The sequence below is a fragment of the Enhydra lutris genome, unplaced genomic scaffold, assembly GCF_002288905.1.
Source record: "Enhydra lutris kenyoni isolate GAN:26980312 unplaced genomic scaffold, ASM228890v2 scaffoldscaffold68, whole genome shotgun sequence".
In the NCBI taxonomy this organism is placed as follows: domain Eukaryota; kingdom Metazoa; phylum Chordata; class Mammalia; order Carnivora; family Mustelidae; genus Enhydra; species Enhydra lutris.
The window spans coordinates 11675804-11699804 of record NW_019154152.1 but is presented as its reverse complement, the minus strand read 5'-3'; the positions used below and the strand labels follow the sequence as shown (position 1 = coordinate 11699804).

General features: G+C 57.0%; 1 protein-coding gene across 1 annotated transcript in view; it reads left to right on the top strand.

Moving 5' to 3' along the window:
• LOC111159369 (ArfGAP with RhoGAP domain, ankyrin repeat and PH domain 1) overlaps positions 1–24001 on the top strand; it is a 49676-nt gene that overhangs the window by 14582 nt on the left and 11093 nt on the right. Inside the window, 21 exon segments of the mRNA XM_022521778.1 lie at positions 5987–6156; positions 6981–7048; positions 7615–7748; positions 7892–8047; positions 8431–8500; positions 8817–8937; positions 9342–9544; positions 9994–10100; positions 12220–12419; positions 14392–14477; positions 15643–15825; positions 16920–17094; positions 18221–18355; positions 20218–20353; positions 20636–20738; positions 21777–21972; positions 22243–22294; positions 22414–22577; positions 22725–22937; positions 23250–23355; positions 23812–23959. Coding sequence (XP_022377486.1) covers positions 5987–6156; positions 6981–7048; positions 7615–7748; positions 7892–8047; positions 8431–8500; positions 8817–8937; positions 9342–9544; positions 9994–10100; positions 12220–12419; positions 14392–14477; positions 15643–15825; positions 16920–17094; positions 18221–18355; positions 20218–20353; positions 20636–20738; positions 21777–21972; positions 22243–22294; positions 22414–22577; positions 22725–22937; positions 23250–23355; positions 23812–23959 — 2926 coding nt within the window.

Below are 24001 nucleotides of genomic sequence, written 5' to 3'. Positions count from 1 at the left end.
TCTGTGTTGGCTGATGTCATGGCCTGGCAAGAGATCGGCTTGGGGGGCTCACAGCATACGCAAGGGCTGAGTACATCTTAGCAAGGGGAAGCCCAGGAAGGGCTTTCCATGTTGTGACCTGGGCACAACTAACAGAACAGAAGCAGGAGAGTGCTGGAGGCGTTGACCTTTGGGTCTCATGATGGAGAAGGAAGGACAGGGGCAGCCATGGAGGAAGCAAGAAGCACAGGAGTGAGGCCTGAGCCCTGTGTAGCCAGAGCATAAATGAGGAAGTGGACAGCTGGGAAGGTTTGCCCCCATGAGAAGGGGAGGTCAGGGTAGGAGACAGAGGTGGTCAGATCATTGGGCCTCATCCCGCCTCTCGGCCCCGATGGTGAGAGCCCAGGGATTAAGATTCGGCTGGATTCCTCCAAGGCCTGTGTGACACTTTCGGGGGAAGGTCCTGAATCCAAGACAGGGTGTAGTCCTGGGTCCTTGGTCCTCTGAGGTCAGTGCAGTGAAGCAAACATTGACAGACAGCCATCCTGAATGATCATAAGTGTGGAGGCTGGAGGAGCCCCAAGGAGGTCCCAGCACAGCCTAAAGCCTGAGAGGAGGCACAAAATGAAGGGGAAGGATGTACAGTGTGGACAGGGAAGGGACAGATGGGGGGAGCCACATACGCAAATGCCTGGAAATACACATTTATGGGGTACAGCTCAGGCAGGCATGGCTGGAATATAAGGAAGGGATGAGTTCAAGGCCAGCCCGAGATATTCAGACTGCCCTGCTCTGTTGGCCCATCTGTCCTTATGGTGAAGCCTGGCTCCTTTGGCCAGAGGTTGATATAGACAGAAAGCTCGGAAGGGAGAGCCGGGGACCGCCATGTGGGAGGAGGCTGTGAAGCAGGTTCTTGGCCCAGCCTCCTCCATCGCAGCCAGAGTGGAAAAGTTGTGCTGATGAACTGTGGGGATGGCTTTCCTTAGTGAATTGTCAGTAAGCCTGGAAGTAGATCAGACAGGAAAACGAGGCTCAGAAGTAAAGCAGTCTGCTTTGTAAGGTCAAAGACCGACTAGAGTCAAGCTGGGATTTGAGTGGGTTGAGCCAGCTCTGCCAGGCTCCAAAGCTCGGTCTCTTAGCGAGACTGACCACACATCTCATTTCACCAGGACGGGCCCTGTTTTACCTGTTGCTCTGACATAGTTACTGACAGTATAGACTGTCAGCTGTTCTGGTTTATACATTTTTTTTTAATATACAGTTAATTGTATGGTCACTCTATTCTTCCCCATTCTGACTTGGGACCCTCACATATCCCCAAGCCTTCACGTTGAAGGTTGGCTGTGTGTATTTGCCCCAGTTCAGTAAAATGAACCTTCTCAGGCTGCGGTCCCATGCCAAGGCGAATCAGCCTCTGCCCCTGTCCAGGAGTGGCCCAGGCTGGCTTCAGGCATAGTAGGGGGAGCAGATGTGTCTGCATGTCACTTGGACAGAAGAGAAAGAGTCTGAAGGAACAGGGGAGCTAGCAGGGGCGGAGGTGGACGGGGAGGCCCGCTGAGGACAGGCTCATTGAGCTGTGTTCTTGGGTACATGTGGGCTTTCCATGGGCTGAGATGGTAGGGAGAGGGCGGTGATGCCGGAGCAAGCGATGTAGGCCGAGGTTTGGAGGGGAGGCCACTGTGCGCGTGCTCATGTTTGGGGCTCGGGGTTGTGGCCAGTCTTCTGGCCTAATGGGCCAGAGGTCAATGGGAAATGGCCCAGCTGGGCCTCAGGTACAGATTGGAACTGAGGTGGCCCTTAGGTTTGCCGGCACTGAGTGGCCAGGACCCCAACTGGGGTGGGAGCGCTCTGCAGGCACTGTCCCTTCCTCTGGGGTTTTCCCACTATACTGTGCCTTCCGGATACCACTTCTCCTTTCCTGGCCTGGCCCTGACTCAGCATGGCCCTGTCCCTTGTGGTAGGCAGGCGGGAGTCAGCCAGGAAGATTTCTGGAAGAAGTGGCTAGAGAGAGGCCTGGAGGTCCATTGGGGTGGGGAGGTCCCCTCCTCTTGCTTCCACTTGCTTAGCACATAGCCGTTTGCCTGCAAAAACCATGCTGGAGGAGGAGCTGTTTGCACTGTTCCCCTTTCCCTTCTTGCCATGGTCACAACAGCCATCAGAGCTGTGGTCACGTGCTCTCTTGGATGGCAACTCGGGAGCTGCCCACATCCTGAGCTGGGTGGCCAGTGTAAGGAGGCAGGCCTCAGAGAAGCTCTCAGATCCTGACCGTGGCCTCATTCGACCCTGTGGTGGAGTTTGCCAGCTGTGGTACTAGGGTACAAATCCCAGCTGTGGGATCCAGGACAAATTACTTTGTGTCTGTGTGCCTCAGTTTCCTCATCTATAAAGTGGGGATAACAGTCAGCCATACCTTATAGAGCCCTTGTGTGGAGTAAATGAATGAAGCCATGTAAAGTGCTTGGAAGACAACTGGGAATATATACACATACACAATACTCAGAGGAGTTAATTAATCTATGTCTTCATTTATTTATTCATCCCTGAGTGCTGGGCATGCAGTAGGGAAGATGGTAGGTGTGGCACCTGCCTCAGGGAACCTACGGGCCAGGGAGATAGGCCTCAGATGGGCAGACCCCTCGCAGATAGTCAGGACAGTGATGGGGGGCCCGTTGCTTCTTCAGCTCTGAGGATGCTCTGCTGCTCGGCATTGAAGGGGCGGAGCCTATCCCCACCTCCTCTGGGTCAGTCTGACTGGCATTGGCCTTGAGCCTGGACTTCTGCTCCCAGCTGATCATAGGCCAGGCCCCCAGGGGCCCCTCCTGCTTGGGGTCTGGGAGGCTGTGTGTGATAGATAATTCTGGACATTGCAGCTGACCAGCTGGGGGTCACACCCTTGGACCTGTGAGTACTTACTTAGTCTCTAGGTCTTTCTTCCCCCTTTCATTCACTTTTCTCTCGACCGTGATGGCCAACCTATCCACCTACCCTTCTGTCCACCCCCCACCCATCCATTCAGCCATTTATTTGTTCTGTCATCTGTCCACCCGGTCGTCTGCCTGCTTAGCCACCCACTCAGCATGCTCTTGTTGCTGACTTGGCCACTTCCTGTGCTGGGCTGTGGTGGTAAAGAATCAAGTCTGAGGCTGTCCCTGGCCTAAAGAGACTCAGGGTCAAGGAGGGGAGACATATGGTGCGGTGCCCACCTGGGGGTCTTCTTAGGTCCAGCTAAACGTGAAGGCTCTCAAGAATACCATAGACCCACCTGGCATCAAATTCCCCCAGACGTGCTTAGGGAGGGAAGGGCTGGCCACCAGGGTCGTGGCCACTCTTCCTCTGCTGCGGGGTCCCGGTCGCAGTCAGTGCCCCTGTTCACACTGCCATCCGGGAGCCATTCTCTGTGGCCGCCCAGGAGAGTGCACAGAGGTAGGGAACTGACACTCCCGACAGATAGGTGTGAGAGCCACCCTTAAACATCTTGACTCAAGGGTCCAGTATGTCCTCTAATGACCCCACAGGTGTGGTTTCAGGTTCCTGCATGGGATGTAGCCAGTGACATGCCAGCCCCCTCAGGGAAGCCCAAAGCTCCAGCTTCTCCCCCAGGTGGAGAGCCCACCTGCAGTTTCTGGTCTAGGTACACTGCCTCACTCAGGCCACTCTTGTCCAAGGCGGTGTCACCAAGGAGCACGGCTGACACACCAGCTGCTGCGGGTTTCTGGGGGAGTATGAGAAAGATCAGTGCAGGTCGGACTCTTTCTGCACACACGGAGAGGAGATGATTAGAGGACAGGGTAATAGGGAAACAGGCATGTGTGCTAGGAGTGTGGTTCTCTGGTGGAGTCGGGGTTCAGGTCCTGGCTTAGCTGCTGGCAGGACGCCGGGTACAGTGGACAGAGCTACTTTAATACATGTGATTCGGAGTGATTGGTCGTATCAATCCCCTTGTAACAGAGGGGAAGATGGGCAGGGTCTGGGGGAGTGTGAGAGAAGGCTCAGGAAAGACTTTCAGGGAAGCAGAACTTAAGTTTGGAGTTAAAGGACAAGAGGATGTTCTCTAGTCAGAGCCCAGGAGGAAGGGGTTCCTGGAGGAGACAACAGGAACAAAGGCCTGGCATCATGATCATCCCCCAGCCCTTGCTTGCTTTTGTGATAGACATGCATTGCCAATCACTGCCAGGAACGCTGGGGCAATAACCAGGCTGAAAATAACCAGTAAGACAAGTTGCTCACCCACTCTGATGTTCCTCCTTGGCCCCTGCCAGACGCCGGCTGAGACAGTGGGTGGGGCCAGGCTTCTGGGGCTTAGGTGTCCTGTTCCAGCTGTGTGGGCGCACAGCATGCCTCGTCTTGGTTAATTCTCCAAACACCCTGTCAGATCATTGACATAGTCCCCGCTCTACAGAAGAGGAAACAGGCTCAGAGATGCTGAGTGCTTTCCCTTGGACACACAGGATCGAGGACTGAGGCAGGGGTCAAACTCGTATCTGATGTCAAAGCCAGGAGACACAGCCTATAGGGAGCAGTGTGATCTCTGCAGAGACAGATACACAGAGCACTGTGGCTGTGGGAGCCCAAGGGGTCCTGAACCCGGCCCTGGAGTTGGAGAAGGGTGGTGATAGCAGAGATGAGGGGCTGGTATGCAAGAGAAGTGGGGTGGGCAGAAAGTGTTAGCAAGGACGTGTAAAAGAAGGAACCCTCATGCACTGGTGATGAGAAAGCAAACTGGTGCAGCCACTGTGGAAAACAGAAGGGAGGTTCCTCAAAAAAAAAAAAAAACTACCATATAATCCAGTAATTCCACCGCTGAGTATTTACCCAAAGGAAATGAAAACACCAATTCAAAAAAGTAGATGCAAAAAAAAAAAAAAAAAAAAAAGGTAGATGCAGACCTATGGTTATTGTAAAATTGTTTACAATAGCCAAGATATGGAAGCGACCTATGTGTCCCTCGATAGATGAATAGAGAAGATGTAGTGTGTGTGTGTGGGGGTGGGTGGGTGGGTGGTTTGCAATGGGATATTACTCAGCCATAAAAAAGAATGAGATCATGCCATGTACAACGACGTGGATGGACCTAGAGGCTGTGATGCTAAGTGAAATAAGTTAGAAAAAGACGAATACAATATGCTTTCACTCATATGTGGAATTTAAGAAACAAAGCAAATAACAAAAAAAAAGAAGCAAAAAACCAGGGCTTACATACGGAGAACAAAGTGGTAGTTGCCAGAGGGGAGAAGCATGGGGGGGTGGTAGGGGGTATAGGCGAAGGGGAAAGGGGGTACACTTACTGTGATGAGCACTGAGAAACGTGTAGAGTTGGCGAATCATCGTATTGTATACCTGAAACTATAATGCTGTATGGTAATTGTACTGGAATTTAAAAAAATAGAGGGGCATGGTGGGATCAGGTGAGTTTAAGGTGTCTGAGGGCACCATGGTGAACATGCATGTCTGGGGCAAGAGAGAAGGTGGTCTTGAGCCAGAGCCCCACAGCTCAGGGCCTTAGGACTTGGTTTTTAAGGCTCTGGTCTGTGCCCTTGGCCTGCATGCCCATTTTGAACCTGACCCATCCACTCACCACCAAATGCTTTCTTATCCTTAAAAGCTCAGTCAGATGTCCCCTTCTCCAGTCTTCCCTGACTTCCCAGCCTGGGATGCACACCACCCTCCAGCCCATTCTGCTCTGGAGACCCTATGGGTACATGCGGCTGAAAGCTAGAGCTCTGGGGACAGGTGACCCTGCCAGAGCAGTGCAGGGCCAGCTCATGGCCAAAGAAGGGGCCTGCTTCCTTTAAGCTCGAGGAGCTCGGAGATTCGGGGGCCTGGTGTGAGGGGAGGGGGGTTCCTGTCTGAGTCTGTGGAATGAATGCGCTTTGCTGTAGCTCAGGTGAGAGGGGTGGTGGGGAGACAAGGCTCAGGGGGTTTGGGTCCTGGCTCTGTGTAGTGAGCCAGCCCGGTGACTGAGCCGCCTGGAGCTAACCACCGGGCCTGGTTTTTGTTCTCTTCCCAGCCTTCCCTCCGAAGAAGAGGATCTACTATCACCGCCGCTGTCATCCCCTCCCCAACCAGAGCCTGAGGAGCCCCTGGCCACCTTCCCCCGGGGGCCTCCACAGCCCCCGTCTCCACCTCCCAGTCCCCCGGAGATCCCCCCAAAGCCTCTTCGCCTGCCCCCAGAGTTCGGTGAGTGCCATAGCCAGGCATGGGGCTCCCAGTGCGTAGCCTGGAATCCGGGCTCCTCAAGAATCGGCAAGGGTGCAAGGATCGAACTTTCTGTCAGGTTCTGCCACTCACACAGTGTGGCCCCGGACAGGTGAGCCTCATTCTCTTTACCCTCACAGTGGAGCCAGCACCCACCTATCTTTTTTTTTTTTTTTTTAAGATTTTATTTATTTGACAGAGATTAAAAGTAGGCAGAGAGGCAGGCAGAGAGAGAGAGGAGGAAGCAGGCTCCCTGCTGAGCAGAGATCCCGATGCGGGACTCTATCCCAGGACCCTGGGATCATGACCTGAGCCAAAGGCAGAGGCTTTAACCCACTGAGCCAACCCAGGCGCCCCCAGCACCCACCTATCTTGACCTACTGACTGTTAAGTGTATGTGGCAGACTTTCTGAGTGGCTCGTGGTTGAAAGTCTAGGAGTATTTTCCTTGGTTGTCAATGGTTTGCTTTTCCTTTGATTGTCCATTTCTCTTGATTCTTGTTTCTTGTTTCTTTTTCAGCCTCTTTTTAGACAGCCCTTGCCTCTGACCCACAAGTTTACCACCTATTCAGACCTCCTTGTGATAGTCTGGCCTCTCCTTTGGCCACCCCCCTAGTACTGTCCTACGAGGCCCTGAGAGTGTAAATAGCATTTTGTGTCCCCTGTGCCTGTTTTTGAAAGCCAGGCTGGAGTGGGGGTGTCTTTCCAGCCAAGGGTGGCTTATGTGAAGCCAGGCCAGGGTGCCCAGGAGAGGAGGCTAGGCTCCTCCTTCTGAGTCTCCTCCCGCCCCCACCCCTCTCTCCTCAGATGACTCTGACTACGATGAGGTTCCAGAGGAGGGCCCAGGGGCCCCAGCCAGCCTGATGACCAAGAAGGTGGGGCAGGTGGTGATTAGGGTTTGGGCTGTCTGTCAGAGGGGAGGGTGGGCTGCCCAGCTGCCTTGCAGACCCTGGGGACCACTGGAGAGAGAAAGTGCCTCAGTTTCCAGGGAGAGCTTCCTTCCCCCTTGTGGTCTTGCCACGAGGGGGTTGGGGATGGAGCACAGCACCTGAGTCCTGGGCCAGGGGTCTGAGGGCGCTTGCTGGTGGCCTCAGTTCCAGTCTCCAGCCACATCTGGACGGTTGTGTGTGGCCTCCTCTCTCCCCCGGGATACTGAGCACTTCTTCCTTGGAGAGTCTCCCTTGATCTCTTTCACTTTCTGTGTTCCTGGGCCCCATGGGTGTCTTAACTCTCCATCCCTAAGTATTTTTCACTATCCCTTCATCTTCTGTCTTTGATGCTGTCTGGCTGGGTCCCTGGAGAGGGTGTGGAAACAGCAGGGGAAGTGCGGAGTTGTGTGGGTCCCTGATGGAGTGGACCTCGGGGGGTGTCCCTGGGTGGGTGTGATCTGGGGCTCGAAGGGAAGCATGATGCTGAGTGGGTCTGGCGTGGGGGGTGCCAGGAGGAGCTCCCAGTGAGCCACATCCCACGGGCTGTGCGTGTGGCCAGTCTGCTGAGCGAGGGGGAAGAACTGTCTGAGGACGACGACCAAGGAGATGAAGATGAGAATGACCATGCCTATGAGGGCATCCCCAAGTAAGTGTCCCCTCTTCCCCAGTTGTTGTCTCACCCAGCCACCCTCTGTTCCCAAGCACAGCCTGGCCCCTCCACCTCTTCGGCCCCTCCCCCCAGGGGAGCCCCCGTCCTAGGCTCCCTCATTCCCTCTCCTCTTTCCCCAGTGGTGGATGGCACACCAGCAGCCTGAGCTCATCCCTGCCCAGCAGCCTCCTGATCCCCGAGCTCCCACCACACCCCATGGACGGGCATCCTGGGGGCCCCGCCCCCATCACACCGGTCATCAAGGCCGGCTGGCTGGACAAGAACCCACCACAGGGGTGAGTGATGCCTGTTAGGTCCTGCTGGTTCTCTGCGTGAAGATGGGAGTGCTCTAGGATACTGGTATGCCAGATCTGAAAACCAGAGGGGCTAGGTTATTTGAAGAGGTCTCTCTCCAGGCAGACTGTAACAGTCGGTCATCCCCACCAGACTTGTGTTTTAGTACCCTTAAAATTGGGAAGTCGTACTTTGAGTCTGACTTCAGTCATTTTTGCTGTAGGTAAAGTTCATCTTCTCATTGACCGTTTGGGTTCCTTCCTCCCTTGAGCCTGGCTTTTGTGCTGACTTTGTATTTTGCTGCCATAGGGTGCTGGGATAATCTTAGAGCCTATCCTCTAATCTGCAACCCTTTGCTCTTGTCCCTCTGCCTGTGTTTCTCCAGATCTTACATCTATCAGAAACGATGGGTGAGACTGGACGCCGATCACCTGCGGTACTTTGACAGTAACAAGGTGAGGCCCCTGTTGATCCCTGATGGGACCCCTGCTCCAGTCTGGCCCTAGGCCGACCCTTGACCTTGGATGCAGGTGGAGGCCCCCACCCAAGACGAGTCCTCACCAGAGCTCCAGTCTGACTCCTGGAGCCGTGTCTTCTGGCCACTCGGCCAGCCGTGGGCTGTGGTCAGGGTCAGCGTAGGGGCTGTCCCTGGCCACCTGTGGGAGATGGGGTTCTAGTTAGCCTGCTCTCGGCTGAGGTTGAGGGAGCCAAGGAGGGGCTAGGCCTCCGGGTGCCCCACCCCCTACAGGACAGCTTCCTTCTCCTCCTCAGGACGCCTACTCTAAGCGCTTTATCTCTGTGGCCTGCATCTCCCGCGTGGCTGCCATCGGGGACCAGAAGTTTGAAGTGATCACAAACAACCGGACCTTCGCCTTCCGGGCAGAGAGTGATGGTGAGGAGCGGGGCAGGGAGAATGCTGGCTGTTTGGCCTGCTAAGTGGGGGCGTGGGGGAGAACCAGGGCACCTCTGCTCCCCCCACATCAAACCCAGAGAGGAGTCAGTCCTCTACGAGGTAGGGGAGAGCAGGGGGCACTCTCGGACTGGCTCTGTGCTTGAGATACCCACTGAGGCCTCAGAACCATAGATTTCCATTTACAGGGAATGGGCTCAGGTAGGCAAAGTGGCTTCCCCAGTGTAGCTTGTCCAGTCAGAAAACTCAGAGATAGTCAGAGGTAGGTGGGCCAGTCTGGGTGGGCTTGCTGGCAGAGGTGTTGCCTGAGGAGCCTGGAATGGGGAGCCCTTGGGTGGCTGCCTGCCAGACTGAGCTCACACTCACTCTTTCCCCTGTGCCCTCAGCGGAGCGGAAGGAGTGGCTGCAAGCCCTGCAGCAGGCAGTGGCCGAGCAGGGTGCCCGGGCCCAGCTGTCTAGCACTTATCCTTTGGGTGTTCGAGGCTCAGAGCTGCCTGACCGTGCTGGCAGCCTGGAACTACGTGGTTTCAAGAATAAACTGTATGTGGCCGTGGTTGGGGACAAAGTGCAGCTATATAAGAATCTGGAGGTGCGAAGGGGTCAGCCAGTTTGTTAAATCTGTCCCCTGCCCCCTGCCCACCCGGTCCTCTGGCCCTGCCCCCTGCCCACCCAGTCCCCCGGACCTGCCTCCTGCCCACCCAGTCCCCCAGCCCTGCCCCTTCCCTTTCTTCCTTCCCCTGACTAAGCTCAGCCCTGTGCTGGCTACCCTTCCTGCTTCTAGCTCTGACTCTGTCCCCTGCCTGGTCCCTGAGGATTATCCTCCCATCTGTGCCCTGCCTTCTGTTCCCGCTCCCTATCACTGCATGGCCCCTGAGCCTGGGTCCATTTACCAATGTCCAGATTCCTAAGCCCTCTTCATCTCCTTCCAAGGTGCTTTCTAGTCCCTAAGGTACTACCTCCCTTTAGTCTCTATCCCTCCCTGGGCCTCAGGCCCTGCCCCCAGGCCTTGCCCTCACCCCTCTTCCCCCCACCTGCCAGGAGTACCACCTGGGCATTGGCATCACCTTCATTGACATGAGTGTAGGCAACGTGAAGGAAGCAGACCGGCGCAGCTTCGACCTCACCACCCCCTACCGTATCTTCAGGTAAGCCCGCCTCCTCTCACTTACTTGTATCCTCCCTCCCTGCCAGGATCTTCTTGCTTATGTGGAAACCTGCCCCTTCTTCTAGAATGGGTTTCTCCCCTTCCCAGCCTTGCCCACCCTCCTGGTCCTTCCTGCCCACTCACTAACCTGCTCTGACCCCTCCCTTCTAAGAAATCTCACTTTTACCCCACCCCCCATCTGACCATCACCGTCCCCCTTCCCCTCACTCACTCCCAGGTGGTCCTGAGGGGCTGGCCCATGCCTGAGGTCACAGTATGTATCAGTCAGCTTGGCTGCGGTGCATGACAGAGGAGCACAGATGGGGTGGGGGTGGGACTTCCAACAACAGAAGTTTATTTTCTCACAGTTCTAGAGGCTGGAAGTCCAAGGAGCCATCAGGGTTAGTTTCCAGTGAGGCCCCTCTTCCTGGCTTGCAGATGGCCACCTCCTCACTATGTCCTCACACGGCTTTTCCTCTGTGTGCAGGTAGAGAGAGTGAGCTATCTGCTGTCCCTTCCTCTTTTTATAAAGAAACCAGTCTTGTTACATTCGAACCCTACTCCTATGACATCATCTAACCTTAATTACTTCCCTAAAAGCCCTGTCTCCAGATGCAGTCACACTGGGGGACACAGTTCAGTCCATAACATCCCAGGTCTACCACCGAGTCACTGTGTGACCTGGGCAAATCACTTGACCTTTCTGTGCCTTGGTTTCTTCCTCTGGGAGTAAGACTGCGGCTGTCTTTGTAAACACTAGCGCCATCCCACCTCCGCTGTCATGTCCTTTGCCCTTAGCTTAGCTCTCTGTCTTCCGCAGGGACTTTCTCCTGAGCTCCAGACCTGCATGTCCAACAGTTTTGTGGATGTCTTTCCCCCTGTGACTTCTGCCTCGACTCCCTGGACCTCCCAGGCCCCTGTCTCCACCCACGGGGATGCCTGCCTCTCCCATTCAGTCCCGTGCGTGCCTGTCACCACCTCTGCCTCACCACCCTGGCTCTCTCACGTCTGTCTGGCCCCTCCCTTCTGTCCATCCCCATTTTGTCCCAGGCCAGGGGACCTCTGACCCAGCGGTGGCTCCGCCTCATGCATCAGCTGCCTGTCTGTGACTGCCAGTGGGGTCTTCTCTTTTCTTTTTGTTGAAAGCCAAGTTTTTATTTGTTTATTTCTGCCTTTGAAGTAATGTTGGATGACATGTTGGCCTGAGAGTCTTTGCCTCCTCCTTAACGACCACACAACAGGGACCAGCCACCTTCCAGTGTTTTCCTTGCCTGTCGGTTTTAGAGAGGCCCGCCTATTCACCGAGTGTCTTGTGGTCATCAGCCTTAGTTAGGCTGATTCGGTGTTCATCACCAAGGGCCTCCATCAGCCTGACATATGCGGGGGAAGACCATCGGATGTAAACACGAAGACAGGCGGAGTGCTTGGCTAAGGCTCGGCAGCCTGCAGACTCCACGTGTGAGGCCTTCATGGATGAGCACAGTCTTCAGCGCCTCTGGTCAGGCCACCTTAGCGCCTGTCACATCTCTAGCAGTGACGCCTTTTCTGGCCATGGTAGAGGCTTATAGGGGTAGCCGTATCTTGAATACACACATGGGTGGGATAGTGGCAGCAGGGAAAGAACCAGAGGAAGACGTCTCTTTACCCTTTCCCCGTCCCACTGAAACCCTCCACTGCTTCTGTCTTGTCCTCTGGGTGCACTTTGACCTCCTCTGCCTGGCCCAGGTTTGTCCCTGTATGTCTCCCAGCCTCCTCTCTGCCAGTTTGCCTGTCTTGTTCGTGGGTCCCGGAATGCCCCATGTGCCATGCTGCTCCCTTTCTGGAATGGGAGAGGATGGTTTTCCACATCATCTGTCAAGGCTTAGCAAAGGCATCATTTCTTCCCAGGAGTCTTTTCTATTTCCTGGGGGGGGGGTGGTGGCGGGCAGCACCTGCTCTGGGATCCCCCAGCCCCCACATGTCTCCTAGGTTCATGGTACCCTTGCCTCTGTCCACACCCACCTTCCTCACAGACCCAGGGTGCCTCCCTCTTCCGGTTGTGAGGGCTCAGCTCCTTGCTCCGTCCACGTCACGCTGCACCTCTTCACGCTGCCCCCCACCCCCCACTCCTCTGTCCCCAGCTTCTCGGCTGAATCGGAGCTAGAGAAGGAACAGTGGCTGGAGGCCATGCAGGGAGCCATCGCTGAGGCCCTGTCTACCTTGGAGGTGGCTGAGCGCATCTGGGCCGTGGCCCCCAACAGGTTCTGCGCTGACTGCGGGGCTGCCCAGCCCGACTGGGCCTCCATCAACCTCTGCATCGTCATCTGCAAACGCTGTGCAGGTGTGTGGGGCTGGCATGCCAGGCTGAGGCACAACAGGGCTGGTGTGTCAGTGTGGCCGGCGGCCTGTCTGGCTGGAGCGGCTGGTGTGTCGGTGTGGCCGGCGGCCTGTCTGGCTGGAGCGGCCGGAGCCAAGACGCTAGTCTGATCCTTGTCCATGAAGCTGCGTCTGTGCACCGGGCCTCTCCCAGCATGATTAGCCTGCAGTCTGGAGAGCGCAATGCAGGGGTTCAGCTGCACATGCCGTGGGTAGGACACTGAGGCACGGGGAGGGGAAATGGTGCATAGCGCATGGCCTGGCAAGTGAGTCTTGCCCAACTGAGCCCAGGCCGGTTGGGGTCCAGCACCCCTCCCCACCCCCATCACATCAGAGGAGTGGAAGGGGATGAGACAGGAAGGGCTGGCAGGGATCTGCGTGCAATGGGAGGCCATGGGAGGAGATGGGAGGCCAGGGTGGGAGGGCTGCGGTCAGATCCGGGCCTCAGACTCTGTGGCGGGTGGGACCTGAGTTGGAGGGGTGAGACTGGAGACCAGTGGGGAGGCTGTTGACGGCTCCATGAGAGAGAGGAACAGGCCGAGGCCTGGTCTGGGGAAGCAGTGGAAAAGATTCGAGAGACCTACAGGATCTGTGGTGTCAGAGTCCCTGTGACAGATCCGATGAGGAGGGTGAGGAAGACACGCTGGGGCCCAAGATGCATTCATCTCTCTGCCCAGCAGTTACTGGGGGTCTGTGCTGTGCTGGACACTGTGAGGTGTTGGGGTTTGGCCCTCAGGGGAGCTGCTGTGCCCAGGGAGCAGCTTTGGGCAGCTTGAGATGGGGATCTGGGGCAGGGGATAGTTCTGGGGAAGGCGCTGAGCGAGGGCAAACATCCAGGAGGCCTGGGGTTGGGAGGTCTGCATGAAGGAAAGAAATGACTTGATTTAGAAAGGTGTCCGCTCGTGGAGGGGTGCAGATGACTGGTGTGGGTGAGGTGCTCCCTAGGAGACTGCAGGGGGTGGGGGGGTGAGGCTGAAGCCAGAACAAGATGGTGCTTGGTGCTCCTAGTGCCCCAGCTTCCTCCCTCCGACAGGGCTCCTTCCTGGGACCTGTAGCTGAGGAAGGCTACATTCCCTCCAGCCAAAGCTCACCCTGCCCTCTCATTCCACAGAGATGTCCTGAGTGCTCACTGGTGCCAGACTTTGTTCTAAGCACATACAGAGGCTACACCCTAAAGGAGACAGTCAAGGTTCCTGCCCTCTGGCAGCTTACATTCTAGTGGGGAGAGGCAGAAAATACACAAATGAACCAATAGAAGTATCAGGTAATAAAGTGCTAGGCACAGAATGTGTTTGTCAGGAAGCCCTCTCTGAGGAGATGATCTATCAGCTGAGACCTGAATGTGAGGAGGGAGCCAGCCCTGGGGAGATGGGGGAAGAAAGAGCTGTGAGTGCAAAGGCCCTGAGGCAGGAACAGGTCGGCTGATTAGAAGAGGGAGGAGAGAGTATGGCTGATCAGGATTGGAATGGGGGGGGGATTTCTGAGATGAGAGTGCAGGAGAAATTTAGATCTAATTCTGGGGTGCCATTGAGTCTAAAGAAGGGATTTGGAAAAAGGGTATTTGCATTTTAAGGAGATCACACTGGGGGCACCTGGCTGGCTCAGTTGGTATGTGACTCTGATCTCAGAGTGGGGGTCGGGGTTGGGGGTCATGAGTTCAAACACCATGTTGGGCATAGAGTTTACTTAAAAAAAAAAAAAAAAAAAAAGATCAAAAAGACTACTGTGGCTGGGCTGTGCAAAGTGGCCTGGTTGTGGGGCGGGGGCGGGTTACTGCTGCAGGACTCCCGTGACTTCAGCTCCCTGGTGCCTGGAGCAGGGGTGTGTGTGGCTAGCACTGGAAGCTGCCCCCCACTGTCTCCTGCCTGGGCTCATGGGGAGGCAGGAAGGGCAGGAAGGTAAGTGCTCTTGTGAAGGTGAGGGCCCTCTGTCTGCAGGGGAGCACCGAGGCCTGGGCGCTGGCGTCTCCAAGGTGCGGAGCCTGAAGATGGACAGGAAGGTGTGGACGGAAACACTCATCGAGGTGGGGAGGCCTTGCTTGCCACCTGCACTTGGGGTCCGCTCCACTCCGCCACTGCCTGGGTCTCCACCCTGTCCCCCCTCATAGACCTTGGCCCCCTGAAGCTAGCAGAGAGTTTTGGGATCATCTAGTGGGTGGGGATTTTGGAAAAGGCGATTTTTGGCAGAGTCAGCAAACTGGCCCATGAGGTAAGAATGTTTTTACAGTTTTAAAGGGGTGGTTAGAAAAATAAAAAAGGCATATGCAACAGAAACTGTCGTGCAGAGCCTGAACTCTTTAATTCTTCTGCACGCATGTACGGATGTCTGGGGGTACACTTAATGTGCATATGTGCCTGTCTCCGTGGGGTTCGCACACGGAGGCATGCAGTTGTTACAGAGGAGAACAGCGGGAGGCTGACCACGCAGGGCCTCCCTGTCGCCCCGTCCAGCTGCAGGCCCCAGTGCAGTTTGGCTGTCACATCAACCCCTGTGGGTTAGGCTTTGAATCCCCAGTTTATAGATGAGGACACTGAGGCGCAGGGAGAGAAGATGGCTTGCCCACAGTCGCTGAGTGAGTCAGTGGTGGCAGGGTCTGTTTCTGCTTTATTCTCTTCTGTGATCCAGCGTCCCACACAGGACCTGACACAGAAGCAGGATGGGGGGCCCAGGAAATGGCTGTGGGACAAATGGTCAGCAGAGGGCAAGGACTAATAAACTAGGCTCCCGATGACTGGCCCCCTGCATCTGCGCCCCCAGCAGGTGTGCCTGCCCCTCCTCCCCTGAGCCCAGAAAGGAATGTCAAGGACAGGAGAGGTTTCCACAATCCTTACCCCATTGGCGGACAGGTTAGCTACCCCATCCCCCACCCTCACCCAGGCTGTGATAGCCTCAGGAATGCAGAGTTCCAGATGTGGGACTGGGTGGGGGAAATAGCAAGGGCCCCAGCCAGGCACCAGGCTTGGGGCATCCCGCTGTCGGACTGTCTGCCTCTCGTCCTGTCACTGAGCTGAGGAGCTGGGTTTGGGCCCATAGCCACTGACTGGCCAGGCTGCCCCTCAGCTTCCCTGATGGGAAAGTGGGTGGGTGGCCTGGCTCGCCCAGCCCCTCTCCTGACAACCTCAGAGATTTTACCAGACACTCAGGCCGGGCCATAGGCTGCCCGTCTGACCTCTTGCCCCCACCCACAGCTCTTCTTACAGCTGGGCAATGGTGCGGGGAACCGCTTCTGGGCAGCCAATGTGCCCCCCAGTGAGGCTCTGCAGCCCAACAGCAGCCCTGGTGCCCGGCGGTGCCACCTGGAGGCCAAATACCGTGAGGGCAAGTACCGCCGCTACCACCCGCTCTTCGGCAACCAGGAGGAACTGGACAAGGTCAGGGCACTGGGCCTCTGGGACCCCTGGAGACCACCCACTTTTTTTTCTACCCCCCTCTATTGCTCTCTCTTTCGCAGCTTATCTCTTCCATCAGCTCACAGTGATGATGAGTTGGCGTATGGGGAAACTGAGGCCCAGAGGGTGGAAGGGCCCTGCCTAAGCCAAGGGAGAGTTGTGGCAAATCAAGGAGGAGTCAGGCCTGACCCTTGGGCCAAGTCCACATCCCCAGCATCTGTCTGCCTCCCTCCCCTCCTGATTCCTCTGTCTCCTGAACCGTCCTGCTCCTGTGAATCCTGCCAAAAGGAGTGAACTTGATGGGGATGCTATTTCCTGTCAGGCTCATGAAAAACAGCTGGCTGCTCTGACCCACCCCCATCCACACCCCACTCAAGCTGAGGCCCCAGACGGGCCTCAGGCCCTGACAGGCTGGGAGCCAAGCCCTGGGCCCTGGTCTGGCTCAGCCTGAGTGGGAGGCAGCCGGCTCTGAGGCAGGGGGATGCCACTTGTGACCTCTGATTGGCCTTCACCCCCTCCCCCCAAGCGGCCCCACCCAGGCAGGCTCAGGCCGGCTGGATGCCCAGTGGGAGCCAGGCCTCCACCTCCCAGGAACCCAGGCGTCCAGCCCCCAGCCCAGCCCAGTCTAGCCCGCCAGCTAGGAGGGGCAGGGACTCCCATTGGTCGGGAGGGCTGGGCAGGCAGTGAGGAATTCAAATGTGGGAGGAATGAGCTACAAAGTACCCCCCTCTGGCCTTCCACAAGGCAGAAGGAGCGTGAGATCCTCTAGAGAACAGGCTTGGCAGCTGATTGGGTCCCAGAGGCTTCTAGTAGGGGTGAGCTCTGCGCCACCGGGACCCCCAGCCTCTGCGGAACAGCCCCTACCCACCCTCCTATGCCCTTGGCCCTTCTCATCCTCCCCCTCTCCTCTCTCTCTGTCCTCCTTCCTGGCTCTTCTCTTTGAACCTGAGGCTGGGCCTCCAGACTTGGGTGACTCCTTCTTCTTCCTTCCTCTCCTCCCCCCAGTTCCCCATGCCCACTGGCTCCCCACTCCAGCTTAGGCTGACCCTCCCCTCCCGGCTTCTCCCTTCTCTCAGGCTCTGTGTGCTGCAGTCACTACCACAGACCTGGCTGAGACCCAGGCTCTCCTGGGTTGTGGGGCCGGGGTCAACTGCTTCTCAGGGGACCCTGAGGCTCCCACGCCCCTGGCTCTTGCCGAGCAGGCCGGCCAGATACTGCAGATGGAATTCCTTCGGAACAACCGGACCACGGGTGAGTGACGAATGGGACGGTCTACCTCGAGGGATGGGCCTCCCTGCTGCCATGGCCTGGCCCTGTGATGGGGGTGCTGTGAGGCCCCCAATACACACGCCGCTTGAGCCGTGAGTGCAGCTCCGTGAAGGGCCCCGGCACAGCAGTGTGTGCTTTGGGTTGCCGTGTCAGTGTTCATTGGTGCATCTGGCTTCTCCTTCCTGTGTGTCTTTTTGTGTCTGTCCCTATGTCTCTCGTTCAGGACTTGTGGGTCCCTCCCTGACCTGCAGTGCAGGCCTTCAGGGTGGCATCTGTGCTCCAGTGTCTGTGCATCTCTGAGCCACTGTGGATCTGGGTTTCCTTATCCCTGGGGGCGTTGAGGGCTTTGGGGTTTGTGCAGCCACAGAGTGTCTGAGTCGCTGTGTGGGGATTGCATTTCTCCGTGTGCGGGTGACCCATGATGGCAGCCTTGTCTGCTGCTTTGTCTGGGCGGGGCTCTGTCACAGGCTGGAGTTGGGTCCCATTTGGCTGTCATTCTCCGGCTGGGTGAGGAGGGGACGGTGGGGATAAGCCCTGCTGGTCATGGCTCAGGGCTGGCCTCTGGGGCCATATCCTAGGACGGAGGGTGGAGCTCGGCGGCCAGAGCTCGGCTCAAGGCCACGGGTGGGTGGGGCGTGCTGGGCTGGAGCAAGCCCAGGTGGCCAGAGAGACACAGGAGACCACCCAGCTGGCTTGGGCTTTGGGACCGCTGGGAGGAGGGCTGGAGCCGGGCTGCTTCCCTAGGCTTTGCACTGTGTGGGACAAACCTCCTTCTGGGGATTGTTAGTGAGTTTGCCTAAGACCCCTCATTCTAGCGTGCTTACTCTGTGCCTCAGCAGAGAGAACGGGGTGGGCTAGGTTGGGGAGTCAGGAGGGCTTCCTGGCAGGGGAGGTACTGGAGCTGGGCCGTGGAATTTGCACAAGTGGGGAGAGGTGGAGGATGACTTGGGCAGAGCCCAGGATGTGGCAATGAGAGCCTGAGGGTGACAGGGGGCTGGTGACTTGAATGTAAGCTTGGATGCTCAACCCAGGTGGGGGTGAGGGGGGTACCTGGGATGGCGAGCATGAGCAGCCATTCCTCCCCCTACCCCCAAAACCTTTCCTAAAGAGGTACCTCGGCTGGATTCAGTGAAGCCCCTGGAAAAGCACTACTCAGTTGTCTTGCCAACTGTGAGCCACAGTGGCTTTCTCTACAAGACCGCTTCGGCCGGCAAGCTGCTGCAGGACCGCCGTGCCCGGGAAGGTGGGTGCCAGGCCAGACCCCGTTGCTGCCAGGGCCTTCTGGCATGGTGGCAGGGCCAGAGCAGCCAGGGCAGGCTGGGCTGGTAGGCCCATGAAGGTGCCAAATGTACTCTGGCAGAGTCACCCTAAGAGGGCTTCTGAGATGTCGTCTCTGGGACACAGTAGATGCTTCCTAAACAGGCCAGTGGGGTGGGAGCAGGGCCTGGTACTGCAGAGCAAGTCACTGCTAGAGTTCCTTTAGGCTAAAAAAGCCATTATTGAGCATCTGCTGGGTGCTGGGCAGCTGGCATTTGGAGCCAGACAGAGCTAAGTTTAGAGCCCATCCCTTTATCATCTCTGCCTTCCATTTGCTCCCCAACTCAGTGCGACCTTCAGTCCTTCCTACATCCCTCAAGGACCTGCACGTCAGCCCTCCCCCCCCATGACCTGTGACCCCTCCCCCCTCACTTACTGTGCTGCAGCATTACCAGCCTCTTTGCTCTTTCTCAGCCGCATATATTCACTTCCGCCAGGGCCTCTGCATTTGCTCTGTCCCCACCTAAAGGGCTTTTCTGCAGAATATCTGCGTGACCAGTTCCTCGCTTCAGTCCGGTCTCTGTTTAAATGTTACTCCTTAGAGACTTCATCCATGACCATTTTATCCAAAATAGCATGCCCTATTTACCCTTCTTTTACCCTAATTTCACAGCACTTAGCTAACATTAATTTGTCTGTTTATACATGTGTCTAGTGTTTCTCTGTGCGCCACTGGAATATTAGCTTCCCTTGCCCCCGCTGTAGCCCCAGCACCGAGAACAGCTCCTAGCGTGGTGGGCACTTGGCAGACGTTGTAGGACGAAGGGTAATGGAGGCAGGGTTGGTGCTCCTCGAGGGGCCCAGCCTTGGGGGGAAGGCTCTGGGACACCCTGCTGTCAGAGGACAGAGGTCATATCCTTGCAGACAGGACAAGAGACAGTGTCTGCTTTGAGAAGATTGTTGAGATCATTGCTCTCTGTATCCCTCAGCACCCCTCTGTGAAGCTTACTAGCACCCAAAGAGATTTCTTTGGCGCTCTGTGCTGTTTACCACCTCACTGCCCCCCCAGGCACTGCCCCTAGTCTACCTCCCTTTGCCTGATAATGTCATTTATGTAACTGCCTGAGTCATCCTTTTTGCCCTGGGTGCCAGGAAGCTCTGAGACAATGTGAAGCTCAAAGCTGTGAACTCTGTGAGCTTGCATGGCTTTGACATTGTGTTCTTTCTCCTGCCTTTCCTGGTCCAGATTCCCATTTCTTTTCCTTTCTGGGCTCTTGTCAGTTTCCTCAGAGCCATTATAGGAGGAGACAGAGTATAGAGCAACGTGTACCACTGGCAGGGGAGGGTGAGAGCGCAGGGTAGCCATGGAAGCTTCCTACGGCATACGGGCTGGACTTGAGGGATGGAAGGTGTGGGTGGAGGGAACAAGGTGAACAAAAGTGGGGAGGTGGGGTGCCCAAGAGTAGTCAGAGAGGTGGCTGGAGAGGTAAGTGGGGGCAGACCCAGCAGGGCTTTGAATGCCAGCCTAAGCGGTATAGGATAAGGAGAGAGGGGCGTGGAAAGGTTTTAAGCAGAGGAAGGATGGAGTCAGGTTTTACCTCGCTTTTGAATCTTAGGTGAAGTGAGGCTAGAAACCTGTGAATAAGTTACTGCAGTAGTCCAGGGGAGAGGTGTGAGCTGGGCTGGGGTGGCAGGCTGCAGGGAGGAGGGTGGAACTGGGGGAAGCTTGTGAGTTAGAATGAAGAGAACATGGGTCAGGTGGGAGTGGGAGCCCAGGGAGGATACAGAGGTGGTTTTCAGGGGAAGGAGGGAGGCTCCCTCATGGCTCCCTGCCCAACTTCTCTCCAGAGTTCAGCCGACGCTGGTGTGTCCTTAGCGACGGGGTCTTGAGCTACTATGAGAATGAGCGGGCAGTGACCCCCAACGGTGAGATTCGGGCCAGCGAGATTGTGTGCCTGGCAGTACCCCCTACTGACACCCACGGGTGAGCACCCCTGGGGCAGAATCACAGAATCACAGTTATTGCCATAAGGTCCAACACCCCCCCCACCCCACGATTGAGGAAATGGAAATGGGCCGAGAGAGGGCCAGAACCTTCCCAGGGTCATGCAGCAGCAACCTGGGACTAGAGCTGGGTCTCCTAAGGCCCCAGTCTAGGGCTTTCCCACCACTTCTTCCGGGAGCCAAGGAGAAGTCAGTGGGCAGGGGATGGAGGCAGGGCGGGTGGGTCTTGGCTGGGCCTGAATCCTGGCTTGTGTATCTGCAGCTTTGAGCACACCTTTGAGGTGTACACAGAGGGAGAGCGGCTGTACCTGTTTGGGCTGGAGAGTGCAGAGCTGGCTCGTGAGTGGGTCAAGTGCATTGCTAAGGTGGGCCTGGGTTAGTGGGCAGGTGTGGGGAGTCTTGACAGCCCAGGGTAGGACTTCCTGGCTGTTTCCATGTACCCCAGCTCCCCTACCTCATGAATGCAGGGAGCAGACATAGGGCAGGCTTCTTGGGCCAAGGGCCTGACAATCTATAGTCACCTAGTGGGGAGAGAGGTCAGGAGACCTGTGGAAGAAGGGCTTATGGGCCTTGCACTCTGTAGGTGCTCAGTACATGGTGTTTTTTTTTTTTTTTTTTTTAAGATTTTATTTATTTATTTGACAGAGAGAGATCACAAGTAAGCAGAGAGGCAGGCAGAGAGAGAGAGGAGGAAGCAGGCTCCCCACTGAGCAGAGAACCTGATGTGGGGCTCGATCCCAGGACCCTGAGATCATGACCTGAGCCAAAGGCAGAGGCTTTAACCCACTGCGCCACCCAGGTGCCCTGCTCAGTACATGTTTAATAATCAGTAACAGAGCCATCTTAGAATGGACAGTACTGACTCCAGAAGGAGTGAGCTCCTTGTTCTGGAAGAAGGAGGCAGAAGGCTGCTCACCCCTGGGGACCAGAGCCAGGTGCCCCATGGGGTCCCCCTATGCTGTGAGGGCCTGTGACTCTTACTTACTTGTTCCTTGATCAGTCTTCTGTGACCCTCCTGATGGTCAGCCCTCTGAGCCCTCGGGACCCAGCTGAACCAGTCTTGGTCCTGGCCCTTCAGTGGTTCCTTTGCTGGTGGGAGAGACAGATGGGGCCCAGACAGTGACAATACTGTAATCAGAGCTGCAACAGGGGAGAGGAGGGCATCCCTGAAGGTGTCTGGGAACGTTGTCTGGGGGAGGACACATCAGAGTGGGTACGAAGTGGGGTCTGATACCTGAGTTCCTGAACAGTGCTGCGTTCTGCCCTGGGGAAGAGAGAGGAGGCAGCTGGGGGGGAACGGTACGTGCCCACAAGCCAGAGAGCTGGGGGGTCCCAGACAGGTAGTGCTGTGGGCTGATGCAGCCTCCTCGGCTACCTCCCCTTTCTCCTGGCCTCCCCACCAGGCATTCATACCTCCCCTGGCTGAAGATCTGCTGGCCCGGGATTTTGAACGGCTTGGGCGCCTACCCTACAAAGCTGGCCTGAGCCTACAGCGGGCCCAGGAGGGCTGGTTCTCCCTCACTGGCTCTGAGCTCCGAGCTGTCTTCCCAGAGGGGCCCTGTGAGGAGCCGCTACAACTTCGGAAACTGCAGGAGCTTTGTGCGTGGACCCAGCCCTGGGCCCCTAAATTCCAGGGCACCCTATCCTGGGCTCCCAGGCCCCCAGCCCCTTCCTGGAAGTCTGAACTCTACCCTGGCCTGGCCAGAAGGAGCCAGCCTGCCCTCCTATGTCCTCTCCTGCCCTTGGGGTATATCTCAGCAACTCCGTGTATTGGGGGTGGGTCCCAGGGATGTGTGTACCCAGAGAGCCTCTGGAGGGAGTCGGTTGGGGACCATGAACAGGGCCTCACCTTGACCGGCCCCTCCACAGCCGTCCAAGGGGACAGCGAGAACCAGGTGCTGGTGCTGGTGGAGCGAAGGAGGTGAGCCCTGGACTCCTGGGGCAGAAGCTCCCTCTCAGAAGCCTGTGGCAGTCTGAGAGACTTGGGAGGGGTTGGGCAGGGGTAAGCTCCCAAGTGACCGACTCCCCCTCCCCACCCAGGACTCTGTATATCCAGGGGGAGCGACGGCTGGACTTCACAGGCTGGCTGGGGGCCATCCAGAAAGCAGCGGCCAGCTCCGGGGACACGCTGTCGGAGCAGCAGCTCGGAGACTCGGATATCCCTGTGATTGTGTATCGCTGCGTGGACTACATCACGCAGTGTGGTGAGCCCTGCCCCCTTGGAACAGGCTCCGCCCCACCCAGGGAGACTCCCTCCCATCTGCCCCCTCTAGGCCAAGCCCCACCTTCCCAGGAGGCCTCTGACAGCAGCTGTGAGGCTCCGCCCCTGGCTCAGTCCCACCCCTCTCCAGGCCTGACGTCGGAGGGCATCTACCGCAAGTGTGGGCAGACGTCAAAGACCCAGCGGCTGCTGGAGAGCCTGCGGCAGGACGCTAGGTCTGTGCGCCTCAAGGAGGGGGAGCAGCACGTGGATGATGTATCCTCCGCACTCAAGCGCTTCCTGCGAGACCTGCCCGATGGGCTCTTCACTCGCGCCCAGCGCCTGGCCTGGCTGGACACTTCAGGTGGGCCCCGCAGGCCTTGTCCAGCCTGAGACTCGGGCTGGTGCTGCTGGCTTGGCCACTGCTGTCCCAGGATTCCCTCCCTTCCACTCCCCATCCACGGGATTGGACACTTGGACGAGGCATGCCCCAGGGGACAAGCTCCAGTTCCCCTCCCTTCCTTTGCTTCTCCTTCCATTGTCACTCTAAACAGAACCAGGAAATGCTGTCCCCAAGGATTAGAGGCAGAGCAGCCAGAGGGGTGGGACAGGGGAGAGGGCTTTGGGGGGGGGGGGGACGAGGACTTCTTGACCTGATATCTCTCTCCCCACCCAGAGATTGAGGATGAGGAGGAGAAGATCTCTAGGTATCGAGAGCTCTTGGCACGCCTGCCTCCAGTCAACCGTGCCACAGTGAAGGCCCTTATCAGCCACCTGTACTGGTGAGGAACGTTACTATTATATGGCTCTAGGGGATGGGGTGGAAAAGATTCTTCTTCCAACCTGGCCGACTGCTCTCTCCTCAGAACCAGGTAGGTCTGGGAACTGAATGTTGACTTTTGATGTGCCCTGATCTTGGACACTTTGTCTCCCAACCTCCTGCACAGGGCGGCGGGGCGGGGGGGAGGATCTGCAGGGTGGAGGAATAGAGGAGGTTTCAGCTAGGACCCAGGGGACCTTGGCCAGGTCTCCCAGCTTCCCAGCTCTGTTCCTCCCCAGGACCCAAGACGTGGCCAGAAAGACCATTCCTATTTCCCTAACTAGCAGTATACTCTGACCAGGACCTTCCCTGGCCCGACTCCAGGAGCTGGTCATGGACCTGCTTGGAACTGGGAGGGGAAAGTGGGGAAGTTCTGGGCTGGACTTCTCACTCAAGCTTCCTGTCTTCCCCTGTCCAGCGTCCAGTGCTTCTCAGACACAAACCAGATGAACACACACAACTTGGCTATTGTTTTTGGGCCCACGCTCTTCCAGACTGACGGGCAGGACTACAAGGCTGGCCGAGTGGTGGAAGACCTCATAGGCCACTATGTGGTGGTGTTCAGTGTGCGTCTCTGGCCAGCGGGCAATGGAGGGTGGGGACGAGCG